This window comes from Martes martes, assembly GCF_963455335.1.
Source record: "Martes martes genome assembly, chromosome: 8".
NCBI classification, from domain to species: domain Eukaryota; kingdom Metazoa; phylum Chordata; class Mammalia; order Carnivora; family Mustelidae; genus Martes; species Martes martes.
The window spans coordinates 116,561,099-116,581,710 of NC_137895.1; the positions used below are offsets into that span (position 1 = coordinate 116,561,099).

At 39.8% G+C, this 20,612-nt stretch overlaps 1 protein-coding gene across 1 annotated transcript in view; it reads left to right on the forward strand.

Annotated features, from left to right (window-relative positions):
* Positions 1-20,166, forward strand: part of MCM10 (minichromosome maintenance 10 replication initiation factor) — a 38,838-nt gene extending 18,672 nt beyond the window's left edge. Inside the window, exons 14-20 of the mRNA XM_080810491.1 lie at positions 1,448-1,676; positions 3,011-3,155; positions 3,793-3,911; positions 5,652-5,765; positions 7,938-8,083; positions 18,156-18,198; positions 18,285-20,166. Of these exons, the coding sequence (XP_080666617.1) occupies positions 1,448-1,676; positions 3,011-3,155; positions 3,793-3,911; positions 5,652-5,765; positions 7,938-8,083; positions 18,156-18,198; positions 18,285-18,368 (880 nt within the window). The 3' untranslated portion in view covers positions 18,369-20,166. The remainder of the gene's footprint in view (positions 1-1,447; positions 1,677-3,010; positions 3,156-3,792; positions 3,912-5,651; positions 5,766-7,937; positions 8,084-18,155; positions 18,199-18,284) is intronic.
* Positions 20,167-20,612: the final 446 nt, after the last annotated feature.

Consider the following 20,612-nt stretch of genomic DNA (forward strand, 5'->3'; position numbering starts at 1 on the left):
GAAGAGAGCCTTTCGAGTTCTGTATTTCTGACTATCAAACCTGAGACCAGGTGGGACAGATTACAGTAATTAACACCCTGGGGAAGAAGAGAAAGAGGGAACCCTCGAAGAGGGTTTTGGAAAAGGGGAAAGTGCGTGTTGACCTGTTTCCTCTCATTTCTTAGTTCTACCACAATTCATTTGTAAATTACAGGCTAAGGCAGTAATTTGCAGTTGTTCAGGTAGATGGTAAAAATGAGGCACTGAAAGTGGAGAGTCATTTTAGAAGCAGAATCAAGTGGAAAACAGTGCAGAAAGTAGATGAATCAAAGATTCTTGCACTCAAGTTACCAGAATAGTGATAAGAGTAACAGTTTACAGACGTGTCACGTGTATGAAGACATGCACCGCACAAAGACAGTGTCTCACTCAGGCCTTAGCATAGTCTGTGAAGGGCTGTTATCCTTGTTCTATGAGTCATGTAACTGAGTGCAAGAGAACTGGTTGGTGATGGAGTCTGGTTTGGACTCTCACCTGTTCTGCCCCCATTAAAACAGTTATCCCAAATCTGGGCCACTGAAAGATAGATGGGTCAATAAACAGGAAAGTTAACTTTAAGTCACCAGGAAACTGCTTGGAAAAACCCAGAGCATAGATTTGGCCTCAGGCAGGTGAGTTTGAGGTGCTGATGGAATATCTCTGGAGGTGTTCTTCATGTGTCTACAGATGATATAAATAGATAATACATGGAATTGTGGCCTTGTGTGAAATAGGGGTCCACCTGCTCATTTGAAGGTATTACAGTTGGAAGTTTTTCAGAATTTTACTAGCCAAATAAAACATCTCTTTGGGTAGGGTCTCACAGGGAGGTTACAGGAGTGGGCATGTGGTAGTGAAAACAATCCTGGCCTGGGATTACCCAGTACTAGACCTCAGCCTGTCACTTACGAGCAGTAGGGTCTTGGGCCTTAATTTCTTCATTTATTAAATGAGAGTTCTGGACTGCATAGTTTGTGGCAACTGTTGTTTTTCAATAGCCTTTAAGACTATTTACCAAATTAATCACCATGCAAATTATAGGTTCTTTCTGTGAAGGACTTCCAAATGTATCCTGTGTGTTATCTTTTCCCAGTAAACTAAAATACAGAGAAATTCCATGAGTTCCTGAAGGTCCCAGCTAACCAGAGAGCTAGGAATACAGCCCACATCTCACCTTCAGGGCTGTGTTCTATAGAGAGGCACCCACTTTCCAGTTAGCAAAAATAGTAATCAGTTCTAAACTGGTAAAATGAGAGCTTATCAATGAATAATCTGTTAACCAGAGTTAGTAAAGCCAACATGTTCTCAGTGTGTGCCAATCTGAATTCTTGACCAAGGAGCGGCAGCTGCTTTTTTATGACTATTTATCCCCTGGTGGCCTAGCCTACAGTGTCCCAATCTGCGTATCTGTGACTGTATTTCTTTAAAGATTTCTCCAAAGCTCAAGTGGGGTTGAGAGCCCAGCTGTGCCACCCTCTTCTCAATGGGCCCGTTCTCAGTCTTTGCAAATGGGGGCTGCATTGCCCAGCCTGGAAGGAATGCCAGCAACACAGATGCCCAAGCTTGGGCGAGGCATCTCAGAAGGAGATGATGTTCTCTTTTTTGATGAGTCACCACCACCAAGACCAAAACTGAGTGCTTTAGCAGAAGCCAAAAAGGTAAGTGGCATCTATTTTCAACATTTGAATTTGCATTCTGTAAGACATAGCTGGAGTTGCAAAATTTTTGTTATCTATGATCAGGAAAGACAGACAGTAACAGCTATTTCTTGATCATGGTAATTAGAGTCAAAGGAATTTCAAGTGATAATGGTATCAACATAATGCCATTGATTTAATCCAAGCATGTTATCCATTCTCAACACTGTTCCTTGTGAGGCTGAGGGAGATGGCCTAAACGCTGGCTAGCCCAAAGGAAACAAATTCTGGGACTTGTTAAGGCAAGATTGTAAAATGGTTGTTTAAAGAATCCTTCTTTAAAAGAAATCTTACAAAATGAAATCTTGCAGTGTCTGGGTGGCTCAGTCATTAAATATTTGTCTTTGGCTCAGGTCATGATCTCAGGGTCTTGGGATCAAGCCCTGCATTGGGTTCCCTGCTCGGTGGAAAGCCTGCTTCTCGCTCTCCCACTCCCCCTATTTGTGTTCCCTCTCTTGCTGTGTCTCCCTCTGTCAAATAAATAAATAAAATCTTTTAAAATAAATAAAAGAAATCTTACACAGGAGCTAAGTTACTCTGATTGACGTGGAAGCTGGGAGTGCTCAGAAACCCCCCTCCACTTCCTCAGCCACCCTGAGCCCTAATTAGAGCCTGTCTTCTCTTTGTTCTAGTTAGTCACTGCACCACATGAAGGGCAAAGGCTTGTCATAAGCCAAAGCTGCACCTGCAGTAATGATAGTGATAATAAGTGCACATGTGATCTTGGGGTTATGAGTTCGAGCCCCATGTTGGGTATAGAGATTACTGAAAAAATGAACTGTAAAACAGAACAATTGAACATGTACCCGTGATATATGACACACATGTTGTTTAGTCTGTATAGGTTTGTGCTTTGCACTCATTTTCTCATTTCATCTGCACAACCTAGTAAACACTATCATCTCCGTTTTATAAATATAGAACCTGAGGCTGAAAAATTAAGTAATTTGTGTAAGGTTACAAACTAATAAGTGGCAGAGCTAGGACCCTATCCTCATTCTATTTAATTGTAAAGCAAATTTCCACAGTGTTTATGTGATTCCTCTGTGGGTCCTGAAGCCCACAGTATAACTGATGTTTAACTTAATATTTAAATAAGCTGAAATTTTATTAGTTTATAGACCTGTCTCCATGCTTTGAAATTTTAATAACTGGGTTAATAATGCTAGGCAAAGAGAAGATATATTTTGCTGATTTGTATTTCAAAGTAGAATTCACTGCGTTAATAACTAGAAAAGGGACATAGGGCGACAGATACCTGTCTCGTCATTAAGATTTTTTTCTTTTTTTCCTAGTTAGCTGCTATAACCAAATTAAGGGCAAAAGGCCAGATTCTTACAAAAACAGACCCAAACAGCATTAAAAAGAAGCAAAAGGACCCCCAGGATGTCCTGGAAGTAAAGGAACGTGTAGAAAAGAGCAACACCTTTTCTCCTCAAGGTACTGGGGATTTCCAAGTTAGTAGTGGGAAGGCCACCGTCTGTGAGGAGGTGTTCCAAACCATAATCACCATCCCTGATACCAGAAGTTGTTGTTTTACTTAAAGTGGCCTCTATACAATACCTAAGTAGAATATCTACAAACTGGAATGGACCGTTTTCTATAAGCACACTAAATTGAAATGAAATTATGCATAATCCAAAAACTTGAGAAAAAGATTACTCATGGATCTTTGTACAGATATATTAGTGTAAAGATTTACTTTGAAAGAAGTGGAATTTCTTTGTTTGCAAATTATTGTTTTTACTTTGAAAACTCTGAAGCTGACAGTAATATTTTACCATCGATTTTTTAAAAAAGGCTTTTTTGTCGATGTTACCTATCATCATAGTCCACTCCTATCTTAAGGTGAAAGAGATTCTGATCCAGTGGTCAAATCTGCCATCTCCCATATTCTAGGCCCTACTTTTCAGTTCACTCCTGAAGAGTTTTCCTCTGCTGGTACCTAGTGGGGTAAATGAAGTTTGAGGGGCCTGACTGGCAGAGATGGAGAGAACTAGAGGAAACTGAGTTCATAAGGCTGCCTGGCTTTCCGAAATTCCTCTGGGACTGCTACTGTGTTTCCTTTCTGCTCTAGCTGAAGATGAATTAGAGCCTGCCAGGAAAAAAAGGAGAGAACAACTTGCGTACATGGAATCTGAGGAATTTCAGAAAATTCTAAAAGCAAAATCGAAGCACACAGGGATAATTAAAGAGGTAAGAGCTCAAAAGGTCAGAAATGATAGAGATACCTTCCAGACGCGAGGCACTTTGTTCTGAGACTAAGAATCTGTTTCTTCGACCTCAACCAAGATGTACTTATATGTCTGAGTTAACTTTAAGAACAGGAATATTTCTGATAGAATTTAGCTTTGCCTCTGTCCTTGAATTGAAGAATATCATTTATCATTATTTTAATGGACCTCAATGTTATAAAAATGATGCCTCATAATTATGGCTTTGCATTGATGTTTAAGCGGTTCACCACTATAGCTGTTCTTTTCTGTCCTGCTATATGGGGAGGGGTATTTTTCCCCATTCATGTATTTTTATATTGGGACTTCAAATACTGTAAGTCAGTTACCAACCCATTGGGGGTAGTTGCTCCCAAAGCCGTGTATTTCAGATTGCTCCCTTATTACCCTGAAATAAAATTCTTGGGTAATATAAATTAACCTAACTACAAATTTCAAGAATATCCTATGTGTAATGTAAAGAAGAAAGAATGAAAATACTTATATTAAAAGTATGTATTTGATTATGTTAATATGTAGGCATAACTATCCCAGAAGTAATAATGAAGTTTTCAGAGATTTGGATTATAAATGTAAATGAGACAATAGAAATGAAGTCTCCTTAGGTGTGGTTTTTTTGGCGACTTAAATACCATGGGTCTGTTTCTTTGACAGTGTGATTTTTTTTTTAAACTGCAAATAATCCAAGGAACTTCTGAGGATACCAAACTACATTTGTCCCTCCATATACACAGGAGTTGCCTAGTTGTACTCTTGCTATATTCAATGTATATTTGAACCATGCACAAATATTGTAGGCTTGTATACAAAGCAGTTAGGTTTGAGGGTTATGATTGGGTTTTTCATCCACATGGGTGCCTTCTAGAATAGTCAGAAGAATCCTTTCATATGGAGGGACTGTTCCGTGCATTGCGGGTGCAGCCTCCCCGTCTCTGCAAGTAGCAAGGGTGGCAGTCATTGGGATGACCAAAAAAAGTGCTCTCACCAATTTTCACAATGTCTCCATGGGGGCAGTACTGTCCCCATTTAGTGCCAGTGCACTGAGTGCTCTGCTCTTCTGATAAACTACTGATTAATGAGACAGTTGTGTATCCCACCATTCTACCAGACCTGAAACGTGGCCAGGAGAGAAGCTGGGGCCAACCTTGAGAGGCTGTAGAGCTGAATTCCTGGCCTCTGTGGCCACCAGAGACCTCGGGCCTTGTGCAGCTGTTCTTACTCCTGAGCTGTGACCACCTTCAGCTGTCAGTCTCTCTCTGCCCTCACACCTACTCCCTGTTATTCCAAACAACCAAGGATTGCTACTGCCAGGTGCTTGGTCTGGCAGATAGTATCAAATAGACTGGGCTGTCATACGTGGGGAGGCACTGAATACCTTCCATATCTTGAGTCTGTATTGGCATAGGAGAAATAATTTCCTTCTGGTGCACACTCTTGACGCGATGACGCTGTTAATAATGTTAGTATTTTCAGTTTGTATTTGGTATTTTTAAAAACTGCCAGATGCTTTCATACTTGTTTTTGGAAAAATAAGAGCTTATGTCTACTTATGATCATCTTTTGGTTTGCAGTTTCTTGAGCTCTTATCAGGTGTCCTCATAACAGCTTGTCTCTTCAGTGGTTTTTATTGTGATTATTGAATTTGGTGCCTGAATACATTTTGGATTTGGTGCAAGCTCTCTTGTATGCCTTGTCATTGCAGGCTGAGGCTGAGCTGCAGGAACGCTATTTTGAGCCATTGGTGAAAAAAGAACAAATGGAAGAAAAGATGAGAAGCATCAGAGAGGTGAAATGTCGAGTAGTGACATGCAAGACGGTGAGTGGAGATGCTTCTAACCCTGGGCCCTGTTTGGAGCTGTTGTGACCTCTAGTGACTCAGTGGGACACGGAGATATATGGGATATGGGGCCATGTCTTGTGATTGCAGTCCTGCACAGGTCATTTATTTATTCTGGAAAGCAAGCTGCTCACGACAGCCAAGGACCTGGCTGCCTGCCCACTTGGCCTCCAAGCTCTGATGGCAGAATGTTGGTGGTGAGATTCTCCTCTGATTTGACCACAGCTCCTGGTTCTGCAGGCGAGCCTTGTCCATTGGATCCAAGTTCTTCTGACCTATGCTTCTCAAGTTTCTAGCACACCCTCAGTCCACAGCTCACAGTCCTGGGACATCAGTTGAACGATTTCCTTTGGCATCACCTGTTAGGACCAATTACTATTAACCTTTTCTACTCAGGGCTTAACCTGCTAAATTGAATCTCAAGGCAAAGGATAAATTGCATTATTTTCTGTTTGCAGAATTTTTACACTAAGTCTATTAGAAGATGATATACCCTCCATCCTTCAACACTGATAAAATAGGACCAAAAAATATTTCTTGCAGAACCGTATCCTTCCATTACCACTCATTTTATCCTGCCTGACTCATCCTCCTCATAAGCACATGTGAGAGAGGAGGAAGAGGCTTAGCTTACCAAGTACCATTTTCTCAGTCTTTATTCCTTTTCAAACCTCAACATTCTCCTTTACATTTAGGGGATGGCCCTGAACCAGCTGTCACCAAAAGGTAGGGATTCCTTGAGAAAATTCAGAATAAGTAAATGTTTTTCCTGAGATAACAGCTTGTACTCTGACAAAACAGCAAACCTAAGGACATACTGGTGTGTTCGTTTCCCATTGCTGCTCAGACAAATAACTACCACCTTGATAGTTTAAACACAACTTTATTATCTTGCACTTCAATAGGCCAGAAGTCTCTGTGGGTCTCACGAGGCTAAAATCCAGGTCTGGCAGGACTGTGTTCCTTCTGGAGGCTCTAGTGTAGAATCCATTTCCTTCCCTTTCCCTGCTTCTCAATCCCACACATATTCTTTGTTTTGCAGCTCCTTCCTCCATCTTCAGAGCCAGCCATGGCAGGCCGAGCCCTCTTCTCACATCCTCTGGCCTCCTCCCTGTGCATCCCACTTCCACTTTTAAGGGCCCTTATGATTCCATTGGGCCCACCCAGTCCAGGATCATTTCTCAATTTTAAGATCAACTAACAACTCTGGTCCCTCTTTGCCATGTAGCCTCACATGCTCATAGGTTCTAGGGAGCAGGGTGTGTATGTCCTGGGGGCATGGGGGGCCGTTTTGCCTACCACAGCTGGCATACCACTCTGCTCTGTACTTTCTGAGGCTGCCAGAACCAAAAGTTACTTACCTGACTCTCATTACCAGAAACCGCGGTGCTCTGTCCCAGCAGCTTTCAGTGTTCACCCATCATTTCTTTCTTTTTTTCTTTCTTCCTTCCTCCCTCCCTATCTCTCCCTCTTTCTTTCTTTATATCATATGATTGCATTTATGCAAAATTCAAAACGGTCAAATGAATCTCTGCTGCTAGAAAGGAGGGTAGTGATTACCCTTGGGGTGCGGGGGAAGCAGTGCCTGGAAGGGGGTGCAGGGAGGGCTTCAGGAGTGCTAGGGAGTTTTGTTTCTTAGACTGGATGCTGCTTATTGTTTCCTATACTCTTCAGTCCTTTTGAGGATCAAAATTACAAGTGAATTATTAATATCTCTGCTTGGTTCTGCTGCTTATGAAATAGGAGTAGTAATAAGCTTACATCCTATTCTGAGGCTTTTTAAGAGGAAGTAAAAGGGCTACTGAAGAGGCCCCAGTGTCCATGTCCTATTACCAAACGACGGCAATAAATTTAGGACAGACCTGATGAAGCTATCAAAAGGTTTCTGGTGCTTTTGTTTTGATGTTACAGAAAGTTATTGTGTACTTCATGCCTGACCAAAAATTGTGGCAAACATAAGAAAAAGTGGCATCAGTGTGTGAGACTGAAGAAATCGCTGCAGCTAGTAGATAAGGTGGTTGCTCTGCTCACAGCTGCCTGAGCGGTGGCAAGAAAACAGAAGTCCTCATGGAACAGATTGCCCTCTTAGCAGCTAGCCAGTTTCTCCTTCGAGGCTCTTGACAGATGTGCCCTCCTGTTGGTTTTATGCAGTGTGCCTACACCCACTTCAAGCCTTTGGAGACTTGTGTCAGTGAGCAGCATGACTACCACTGGCATGACGGCCTGAAGAGGTTTTTCAAGTGTCCCTGTGGAAACAGAAGCATCTCCCTGGACAGACTCCCCAAAAAGCACTGCAGGTAGGAGATCTCGCCTGGCATTCTTAAACCCTCTTTTCAGTTCCCATGTTATGCCTTTCTGCTAGAACATTGGACAGTCTGTTTTAAGGTCAGGCCTTATTTCCATGCCTCTTACAGCTTCAGGCCACCCCTAAAAGCTCATGGAGGGAAGGGATCCTGACCTCTTCAATGCTTTACCCCCAATACTTAGTATAGTGCCTAGCCCATAGAGGGTCCTCATAAATGTTTGTTGAATGAAAGACAGAAATCATTTCTCTGAAGGTCCTGGAATTGCTGGGACAAGAAGTAGGGAACCAGAACCAGGGTAGAACCTTAGAGCGATGAGCTAACTTCTGTGGCCGTTTTTGCCCTGGGAGGTTTGGCGGACTCTAGGCCAGGCAGGGAGATGAGAGTCTGGGTCTTGTCCTGGTGGAGGGCCACCTGTGGAACTGTTGATGGAGATCGGGGTTCTCCCACAGTGGTTGATACTCCCTTTAGGATATTTATTTCATTCAGGTTTTCTAGTTGTTCTCAGAGCACTAATCTAAGGACTAAGTTGTATGCCACTCAGAAGTAGAATTAAGATCACTTTACATGAATTGGGGCACCTGGGTGGCTCAGTGGGTTAAAGCCTCTGCCTTTGGCTCAGGTCATGATCCCAGGGTCCTGGGATCAAGCCCCACATCGGGCTCTCTGCTCAGCAGGGAGCCTGCTTCCTCGTCTTTCTCTCTCTCTGCCTGCCTCTCTGCCTACTTGTGATCTCTGTCTGTCAAATAAATAAATAAAATCTTAAAAAATAATCACATTACATGAATAAAATAATTTTGTGGAGACTAATGTCTTTTATATATGAAATCATCCCTTTTTAAGATCCTGGAGTATCTTCCCATTTATTCATCCCATCCTCTATGGCTTTTATAAATTTTAAAAATTATCTCCACTGAAATGTTGAGTATTCTTAATTCTTAAATGGTTCATTACTTTTGTTGATACTGTGAGTGACAACTTACTTTCTAGTGTATTTTTTCGTTGCTTACTGTTGGTGTAGAGAAATATTATTAATTTTTTATATGGTGATCTTGCCTCTGACAAGCTTATCAGACTCTTATGCCAACAATATGTTGATTTCTCTACATAATTGATCATTTGCAAATACAATTTTACCTGTTTTGTTCCCATCCTTACACCCTCTATTTTTTGTCCTTCCTGATAGGGTTGGTCGGACCTCCAATACTATTTCCATTTCTTGATCTTTATCTTAAAGTGAATGTATCCTTCACAAATTTCTCCTCCGAGTATAAACTTTACCAACTTAAGGAAAATCCTTTTTATTTCCAGTTCACTATGATTGTGGGTAGATAACTTCTCTTCATTGTATGATCTTATCCTTTAGCTTATCAATGTGTTAGTAAGTTGACGAACTTCTTTCTTTATTTTGAATATTAACCCCTTGTCTGATAGATGGCTGGCAAAATTTTCTCCTGTTCTGTAGGTTGTTTTTTCACTTTGTTACTTGTTAATTTTGATGTGCAGAAGCTTTTGGGTTTGATATAATCCCATCTGTTGAGTTTTGCTTTTTTGCCTGAGCTTTTGCCATATACTGTAAGTCAGTTACCACCCCATTGGGGGTAGTTGCTCCTAAAGCTGTGTGTTCAAAAAATCAGGGCTAAGACCAATATCGATGAGCCTTTTTCCCTACATTTCCTTCGAGGGGTTTTATGGTTTCAGGTCTTACATGTAAGTGTTTCATCCATTTTAAGTTAATTTTTGTGAGGGATGTGAGATAATAGTCCAATTTCCTTGGTCTGTGTGTATTTCTCCGGTTTTCCCAGCACTGTTTGTTGAAGAGACTGTCCTTTCCCATTGGGTACTCTTTTTTTTTTGGACAGAGAGAGAGAGATCACAAGTAGGCAGAGAAGCAGGCAGAAAGAGAGGGGGAAGCAGGCTCCCTGCTGAGCAGAGCCTGACACAGGGCTCGATCCTAGGACCCTGGGATCATGACCTGAGCCAAAGGCAGAGGCTTAACCCACTGAGCCATCCAGGCGCCCCTACCCATTGGGTATTCTTAACTCCCTTGCAGAACATTCGTTGAAATATTAGTTGACCATATATACTGGGCTTTAAATCTGGGCCTTCTATTCTGTTCCTACTGGTCGGTATATCTATTTTTGTGCCATTATCATCCTGTTTTTATTACTGGGGCATTATAGTATAGTTTGAAATCTAGAAGCATGATGCCTCCAGCTTTGTTTTTTTCCCCCAACATTGCTTTGGCTATTCAGGGTCTACTCTGGGTCCATACAAATTTTAGAGTTGTTTCTTCTTCTTCTTCTTTTTTTTAAAAGAACGCCTTTGGTATTTTGATGGGGGTTGCTTTGAATATCTGCAGATACTGCTTTAGGTAGTTTGGCCATTATAACAATATTAATTTTTTTACATCCATGGACTGGGGTGTCTTTCCGTTCACAGGTGTCTTCAGTTTCTTTCAGAAAAGTCTCGTAGATTTCCATTCACTTCCTTGGTTAAATTTATTACTAAACGTTTTATTGTTTTTGAGTGTATCCTGAGTGTAAAGGAACATAATTGATCATTGAGATGATCATGTGATATTTTGTATCTTTCATTTTATTGATGTGATATGTTAAATTTATTGATATGTGTATGTTGAATCATCCTTGTATCCCAGGGATAAATCCCACTTGGCCATGGTGTATAATCCATTTAATGTGTTCTTGTATTTGATTCACTAATGTTTTGTTGAGAATTTTTGCATCTATATTCATCAAAGATAGTTTGTCTACTTTTTTTTTTTTGGTGGTATCTTTCTCTGTTTTTTTTTTTTTTTTAAGATTTTATTTATTTATTTGATAGAGATCGCAAGTAGGTCGAGAGGCAGGCAGAGAGAGAGGAGGAAGCAGGCTTCCCGCTGAGCAGAGAGCCAGATGTGGGGCTCAATCCCAGGACCCTGGGATCATGACCTAAGCCGAAGGCAGAGGTTTTAACCCACTGAGCCACCCAGGCGCCCCTCCTTCTCTGGTTTTGGAATCAAAGTGATGCTGGTTTATTCATTATTGGTCTGTTCAAATTTTTGGTTTCTTTTTGATTCTGTCTTAGGTTGTAGGTTTCTAGAAATTTATCCGTTTCTTCTAGGTTATATAATTTGTTGGCATATAATCTTTCATAGTCATCTCTGATGATTCTGTATATTTCTGTAGTATCAGTTGTAATGTCTCCTCTTTGATTTCTAATTTTGAATCTTCTCTTTTTCTTAGTCTAGCTAAAGATTCGTCAATTTTGTTTATCTTTTCAAAGAATCAATTCTTAGGCTCACTTTCTTTCCTATTTTTCTGGTCTCTTTTTCTGATCTTTATTATTTCCTTCCTTCTGCCACTAAATATGGGCTTACTTCTGTTTTTTCTAGTTCCTTGAGTATAAAATTAGATTATTTGAGAGGTATCTAATTTATTAATAGACATTCCATCCCTTCACTTTAAACTTTGTATGTTGTTAGAGGTGAGACGTGCCCCTTTAGGCAGTATATGGATGGGTCGTTTTCTGCCCATCTAGCCACTCTGTGCCTTTTGACTGATGGATTAAATCCATTTAAATTTAGGGTGATTATTGATGAGTAAGGATATACTACTGCTATTTTATCTTTTGTCTTCTGGTTGTTTGGTCTCCCCATTGTTTCTTTTTCCTTGTTTCTGCCTACTTTTATAAGTTGGTGGTTTTCCATGGTGATTTGTTCAGTCTCCCCATCTTTTATATTTTGTGTCTCTTCTCTAGATCTTTGCCTGTGGTGACCATGAGGTTCGCATAAAACATCTTTTTGGTAAAATAATCTTTTCTCTGGTGTCAGCAATTTGTCTTCACCTATAAAAGATTCATCTTTTTTCTCTTCCCCTTTTATATTTTATGACACAAATTATTTCCTTTGTGCTGCGATGTCATCACCAAGTAGTAGCCATACTTTAATTCTCTTTTCCTTGAATCTTTATATTGTAATTAAGAGTTTAATATGCTATTCTAGATAAGGGTTAACAGTTTTCTAATTCTGACTATCACCTTAATCGGAGTTTTGTGTATTTCTTTTTGTTTCTGCTCCAAGAGCTTTTAGCATTTCTTATTATAAGGCAGGTCTAGTAGTGGTGATGTCCTCAGCTTTTGTTTGTCTGGGAAAGTCTTTATTTCTCCTTCCCATCTAAAGGATAACTTTGCAGAATAGAGTATTGTTGGCTGGCAGTTTTTAATCTTTGAATATTTTTCGTATGTCATTCTACTGTCTCCTAGTCTGTAGAGTTTCTGCTGAGAAATCTGATAGCCGGATCCTTTGTAGGTTGCTATCTTTTTTTTACCCCCAGTTGCCTTTCAGATTTTTTCTTTATCATTGACTTTTGACAGCTTTGACAGAATTTTGTTTCTTGGAGAGGTCTTCTTGCATTGAGTTAAGAAGGTATTCTACTAGCTTCATAGATTTGTGTATCCAGTTCCTTCACCAGGTTTGGGAAGTTCTCAGCTATTACTTCCTTAAATAAACTCCCCTTTCTTGTCCTCTCTTCCCTTTCTGGAATGCTTATCATTCTTGCATCGGCTTTTCCACTGGCATTTGTTTTGATGTGGCATCTCAGAGGACTTCTTTTCTTTTTTAACATCTTCATTCTCGGGCGCCTGGGTGGCTCAGTGGGTTAAAGCCTCTGCCTTTGGCTCAGGTCATGATCTCAGGGTCCTGGGATCAAGTCCTGCATTGGGCTCTCTGCTCAGCAGGGAGCCTGTTTCCTTCTTTCTCTCTCTCTGTCTGCCTCTCTGTCTACTTGTGATCTCTCTCTCTCTCTCTGTGTCAAATAAAAAATAAAATCTTTAACATCGTCATTCTCTCACCTCTTCCACCTGAATCATTTTTAGTTTCCTGCCTTCTAATTCACTAATTCTCTCTTCTATCTGATTTGCTGTATTTCCAATGTATTCTTTTGCAGGCTTCATCTTATTTAGTGAGTTGTTCTGCTCCAGAATTTGTTTGGCTCTTTTTTAGAATTTCTTCTGTGAAGTTCTTCTGTTCATTAATCCTGAGGCCATTGAGTTGCCTTTCTAAGTTTTCTTGTAGCTCACTGAATTTCTTCATAAAAGCTGTTTTAAATTCTTTATTGGTTAGATTGCACTATTGTTTGGGCTCCTTTGCTGGAAAATTGTCAGGTGGTTTTTGTTTTTATTTTTAATACTGTATTACCATGGTTTTTTGTGGTGCCTGTTGAAGAGTGTCTCTGTGGTTGCATTTGTAGTAATGAACACCTATCTTGGGCTAAGTTTTGTTCACTCTGATTCTGACAGTTCAACCTGTAATTAGGAGCATTTTTCTTATTTTCCAGAAGGTGGCACTATAGCACATGTTTTTAGTTTCTCTAGGCAGTGAGCACTTAAAAAAAAAAAAAATGAGGGGGGGCAGTGGCCAACTCAGGGGAGGTGTGTACTTAGCATTTGGGTACTTGGGTGAGCCCAGAAGTCCTTGGGCCAAATGCCTGGACAGGAAGGAGGAGAGACTTTCCTGCGGTCCCTCCAGCTGTAGAAGCTGCAGAATGGGTGGCTGACCCCCACTCGGCACCTTCACCCTCCACCTCCTGCCAAAAGGGTGTTGCTGACCCGCCATTTCCATGACCACTCTCCTCCTTTGCTGCCCTCCCTGCTCCCATCCACCCTTGGTGACCTGGATGCTGTGCACAGGTGCTTTTTTTTCCGGGGCGGGGGGTGTTATAGATGTCTACTTCCTTGTAAACCAAAGGGGGAGAGAGGAAAGGAACAGCTCACCTTGTGATAATGACATCACTCCCAGAAGTTTCCTTTCATTCTTTGGGTAAACCCTACTTGATTTTTATTTTATTTTTTTAATTTTTTTTTTAAGATTTTTTATTTATTTATTTGACAGAGATCACAAGCAGGCAGAGAGGCAGGCAGAGACAGAGGGGGAAGCAGGCTCCCTGCTGAGCAGAGAGCCCAATGTGGGGCTCCATCCCAGGACCCTGAGATCATAACCTGAGCCGAAGGCAGAGGCTTAACCCACTGAGCCAACCAGGTGCCCCCTTGATTTTTGTTTTTAGTCTGACATCCCCTTTATCCATTCCATCTCCCCACCAGCCTCCCCTCTGACAGCCACCAGTTCTCTGTATTTAAGAGTCTGGGTTTTTTTGTTGTTTTAGTCTTTGTTCATTTGTTTTGTTTCTTAAGTTCCATATATGGTATTTGCCTTTCTCCAACTGATGTATTTCACTTACTGTTACACCCTCGAGATCCATTCATGTTGTTGCAAATGGCACAGTCTTATTCTTTTTTTATGGCTGACTAATATTCCATTGTGTGTGTGTATGAGTGGTTAGGTGTGTGCTTCCATAATTTGGTTATTGTAAATAATAGTGCAGTAAACAGGGGTGCATATATCTTTTCAAATTAGTGATTCATTTTATTTGGGTAATCCCAGTAGCAGGATTACTAGATCATAAGGTAGTTCTAATTTTTATTTTTTGAGGAAACTCCATACTGTTTTTTAGTTTACTTTATTGTAGGAATACGATATACAATACATATACAAAGTTGGGTTAATTGACTATTATCAGTAAGGCTTTGGTCAGCAATAGGCTATTAGTAATTAAGTTGTAGGGGAGTCAAAAGTTACTTGAGGATTTTTAACTGCATGGGGGCGGTACCTCTACGCCCATCTTGTTCAAGAGTCCACTGTATATTTGTAAGTGAATTAGACCTATTTTGGTTTTTTGTTTTTGTATAGGCTTTACCTGGTTTTAGTTATTTCTTGTCTTTTTGATTTCAGCCATTCTGAGAGGTATGAGGTGATATCCCCTTGTGGTTTTGACTTGCATTTCCCTGATGATCAGTGAGGTTGAGCATCTTTTCATGTGTCTGTTGGCCATCTGTGTGTCATTAGAAAAATGTCTATTCATGTTTTCTTTCCATTTTAATCAGATTATTAGTGGTTTTGGTGTTGTGTCGAGATTTTTTATTTAAATAAACAGGTATACTTAATTAGCTAATATTTTATATAGGATTTTTATATCTACAGTTAACCCTTCACCTGCATACTCCACTTACATGCAGATTTTTTTCAATAAATACAGCACAGTACCTAAATGTATTTTCTCTTTCTCATGATTTTCTTAATAGTATTTTGGGGTTTTTTAGTTTACTTTATTATAAGAATACGATATACAATACATATACAAAGTTGGGGTTAATTGACTGTTATCAGTAAGGCTTTGGTCAGCAATAGGCTTCTAGTAATTAAGTTGTGGGGGAGTCAAAAGTTACTTGAGGATTTTTAACTGCATGGGGGCGGTACCCCTACGCCCATCTTGTTCAAGGGTCCACTGTATATTTGTAAGTGAATTAGACCTATTTTGTTTTTTTGTTTTTATAAAGGCCTTACCTGGTTTTAGAACAAAGATTATATGAGACTCATAAAATGAACTGAGCAGCTTCTGGAAATAATTTATATTAAATAGCAATTAATTATTTCTTAAGGTTTTAATAAATCTCAACTGTAAAGTTATTTAGGCTTAGGCCCAGACCCAGGTTTTAGGGCCCGAGGTGGCTTGATAACCATTTCAGTTTCATGGTCCCTTCTGCCAGTTTCAGCTTTTTTTGTTTCCTTTTAATCATTTCATTTAGGTTTTTAAATGTATTGATGTATGGTTGTTCCTAATAAACTTTCATTGTTTTTAATCTGTTTCTTGTTATTTTTTATTAATAGACATTTACTGTATTTTGTGCTATTTTTCTTCTCTTTTTTAAGACCAACCTTGACAGAAGTCTCTTTATTCTTTTTCTTTTCAGAAAACCACCTTTTAACTTTCTTAATATTTATTGGTTTTCTTTCTGTTTACTTATTTCTGTCCTTATCTTTCTGCCCTTGGTTTTGTTTTGGGGTTTGCTCTGTATCCTTTTACCAACATCAGTTAATTGCTTACACTCAGTTTACTCATTTTTAACTTTTCTTGTCCCCTCATCAATGTGTTTAAAGCTACATGTTTCCCTCTAAGCACTTATGCTTTAGTGTCTCCCACAACATTTGGCCTGTAGTTAAAAGTATTTCTTGGGGTGTCTGGCTGGCTCAGTTGGAGGAACATGCAACCTTGGGGTTATAAATTCGGGCTCAACATTACGTGTAGAGATTACTTAAATAAATAAATCTTTAAAAAAAACGGATTTCTTTTTTTTTTTTTTAAGATTTTATTTATTCATTTGACAGACAGAGATCACAAGTAGGCAGAGAGGCAGGCAGAGAGAGAGGAGGAAGCAGGCTCCCTGTTGAGCAGAGAGCCCGATGCGGGACTCGATCCCAGGACCCTGGGATCATGACCTGAGCCGAAAGCAGAGGCTTTAACCCACTGAGCCACCCAGGTTCCCAAAAAAACGGATTTCTTAATGCCTTTGATGATTTCCTGTTTGACCTGAGGGTTAGTAATGTTGTTTAAATTTCAAATATATGGGATCGATTTTTATTCTTTTTTAAAATAATTTCTGACTTTATTGGCTTATTCTTAAAGGACAATTTATATGATAATGTCTTTGGAATTTGAGGCACTTTCAAAATCACCTTCAGTCTTCCCAAGAATGTCTCACCAGGATAGTCTCACCACCTATTTGCTTGCTTGTTTGTTTTTTGGGTTTTCTTTACTTCCTAGAACCCCTACTTCACTCCAGGTGTCTCCAGACTTGATTGGGGTTAGGGAGGGTACCCAGACCCCATGCTAGTTCATTACCTTGTCGGGAGTTGGTTTGTGAAATTGCTACGATCTTGATTATAATTGTTGAAAGTATCTACCTGTATATTGATACTTGACTTCTCCAAAATATTTTAACAGCAAGAGCTTATGTAAAACATATGAGTATAAGAAAAATTCCTTTAATAAGCAGGAAGTACAACTCACAAATTGAAGAGCAAGATGCTTTCCCATCCTCCAGGTGGCGCTGTGATTTTTGTAACAACTGCTTTTCTAGACTTTTTCTTGTCAATTCTTGACCCAGAGCAGAACGAGGCAAACTTTTTCTGTCAAAACCCAGATAGTAAACATATTTTGCTTCGTGAACCAGGCAGTCTGTTTCATAACTACTCAGCTTTGGTGTTATAGCTCAAAAGTAGTCATAGGTAGTACAGAAACAAGTGGACATGCTGTGTTTAAATGAAACGTTCTTTACAAAAGCAGGTAGCAGGCTGGATTTGGTTCATGGGTAGTAATTTGTTGACCCCTGACTAGAATTTCTGTTATATGTAATTTCATCATTGATCTACCAATAGTCTAGAAAATTTCTCTTAATTGATATTGAGCTAGTCTCTAGACAGGGAAGGTGGTGGAGAGGCTTAGGACCAAGGCCACTAGTATGCAGACGGACTCTCAGGGTGGGAAGAGTCTAGACTTTTAGGAAGAAGGATGAGGCAGGTAGAGCAATCCCCTGTGCCCTAGAGCCTCTCAAATCCAAGAGTGCTGGCAGCTGTATTTCAGTGAGTTAACAGTTTCTTTTGTTTATTTCAGCAGAGTGAACATCTTGGAAAATAAACTTTCTCTGTAGTTGCCGCACCTTTGCTCAGGGTCAGACTCACATAACATGTTAAAAAACGAGAATAAGAGTCTCTAGGCCCTTTGAACAATAAGAAGTAAACATCTTTAGGTTTGAAAAGAGGAGAAGGATTGGACAGATCAAGAGGAAGAATAATTCTTTCTTATCACAAGCTTTTAGTTCCAGAAAAGGGGAAGGGACTGTATGCCCTCAGAGGGCTAGCTTCCTCTTCTGAGTCTTTTCCCAATGCCCAGCAGGGGAAACCAAGCTTCTCTGCATCACCTGCTGTCTGCATACCCCGTATGCTATCACTGGATGTTCCATCTCTGAAGTATCTAGCTTTTTACAGATTTGAAGACCATTTCTCAAATCACTGGACTGTGTATTTTCAGTAGCATTAGAGCATAGCCTGTAATATGAGTGTTACCTTAATCATCTTCTGTTTGAATGGGGAATATTCTTCCTGCAAGTGCAGCGAACCCGGTTGACTATGCGTCCCAGCTCACTACTGAGTAAATCCCCTTTTCTGTTTCAGTAACTGTGGCCTCTTCAAATGGGAACGAGACGGAATGCTAAAGGTAGGTCGTTTGCAGGGTGACCAATTTTAGTAATCCATGCAAAAAATGTTGACCCATTTCTCACTAAACTATTTTCATTTTTCTAGGAAAAAACAGGACCAAAGATAGGAGGAGAAACCCTGTTACCACGAGGAGAAGAACATGCCAAATTTCTGAATAGCCTTAAATAGCCCTGACTTCAAACAGGTACTCATGGCCTGCATGGCTTCTTATGGCTCTGGAAAAGGAAGAGTGTTGGCTCTGTTTGCTCCTGATTGACACAGTCCAAACAAATACTTGTTAAGCTTACACGTTTTGCCTACTTATTTTCTGTTGTGTTGGTTTGATATCAAATTTAACATTGACATTTAGGTAGTAAATCAGAATACCATCATCTTCCATGTTCTTGCTCTTGATGGCTGCATTCGTGTAGATTTTTTGCTCAGAAACTGGAAGGTAAACTGAGAGCTGTGTTTCTATATATTTTGGGTATAGAGTGTGCAATGTTGCTTCTTATTCAGAGTAAAATTCTGATATTTATATGGGCACACAGAGGCAAAAGAATGCCTCTTCTGGGGTTCAGTTTTCTTACCTAGGAAGAGGAATGAGGAATGAGGAATGAGGAATGAGGAAGCTTGGAGTAAATGATCTTGAAGTGTATCTTTCAGCACTTAAATTCTTCAGATAATATGCCTTTTCCCATATAAATAATTACACTCATCAACCTTGACATAATTTTGATATTTTGACATCAAGCTAGGTTCCTTCTTTCATTTCTATTTTTATCTCTTTCGTTTTGCAAATTAATTCACTGACTCACATGACATTTAATTCATATCTGTATGGTTCTCTGTGCCCTTACAATATTGTGGAGCTCTTTAATAGAAACACTAAAATCTCATCATTTTAAAGTATGACTTTGTTTAAATGTGGCTTAAAGAAATTTCAAAACCTGTAACTAAAATGAATGCAGAATTTAAGCTGTGAACAATGATTGAAAAACAGAAACATCTCAGAACTCAGGGAGTTTGAGATTTGCAGATATAATTTATCGTACACATCAAGAGTTAGAAGTCAAACCATGTGCAAATTAGCACCCCAAAAATGCTGTTTAGGAGATTCCTCTGCCAGGCAACCTGATTTTCCAAAGTGAATGGTGATATCGTCCTAAGATTGAGTAAATTGGTAGGATTATTATTACACTGGGATTTAAACTCTAGCTAGAAATAGATCAGGTTTCCGCCAAGATGGTATTATGGTGGGACACAATGCTTACAGGAGCTGGTTATGGCAGATACTTGATTTAGATTTTCAGGAGCCAGAAAAAAACATGTTACATGCCTTGAATTTCATCAAACTCTGTCTACTCAATATGAGTAGAAGGTGCTGTGTCTGATGCTTGTGTCACTCCTAAGGTTATATTGCAAAAGCTATATTTTTAGGAGGATTTCTCTTCCCAAGAGGTGTTTGTTTTAACTTTTAACTAATGAAGAAAAGAATAAAGTGTTTATTAATTCTTAATAAGGACCAAAGGCACTCAAAATGGCGATATTTTTAATGGCTCATTTAGAGTAGATTTGTTTATCCCATGAGCTTAAAATAGAGCAGTGTATTTGAAGAAGGTCACAGCTGAGTGGCTGCCAAGGACCTGAACTCCAGGCTGCTCCTCGAGCAATCCCCTTCTCATGAAAGAAGCGTATTCCTTTTTGAACCAAGGGTACCGTCGGAGTCCCTGTTCACTTGTGTGTCATATATAAGAATTGTAAGGTACTGTAATAATTTAAAAATCATTGAATTACTTCTCAGTTACTCTAGATCTTGGGGGCTTTCATTGGAGGTCTTTATGTGCTTTTGTAGATCAGCAATGAGAAGGGGTCGGTGGGCCAGACAGGGACGCACTTGTTTGCATTGAAATTATGATTTGTCAGTGAAATCAGTCTTTTAATCCTATTATCTTTATCAGTGTATTAAATGCTTTTATATAAACCCAAAATGTGTATTTAGTTTTTCCTTACCTGTCATTGGCAATGTAGGGCGTATTGTGTAATCATGTTGTCATAGGCCATCCAAACAGACTAAGTACGCAGTAACCTAAATTAGCAAACAGAAACTTTGTATTTCGTGGGGAAATAATTGATTTGGATGTTCTGATTGATTGTCACAGCAGATTATGTTTGTGCTGTGCTTTTTTTCTTTCTTTTTTTTTTTTTTGGAGAGCACACAGTCTGGGGCAAGTTTGCAGAGAGAGGGGGGAGAATCTAAAGCAGACTCTCCACTGAGCTCGGAGCTTGATACAGGGCTCGATCTCATGACCCTGAGGCTGTGACCTGAGCCAACGTCAGGAGTCAGGTGCTTAACCCACTCTGACCATCTAATTGCCCTTGCCTTTTTTTATTTAGAGGAAACAGGTGGCTTATCTTTTTTTAATCACCTTT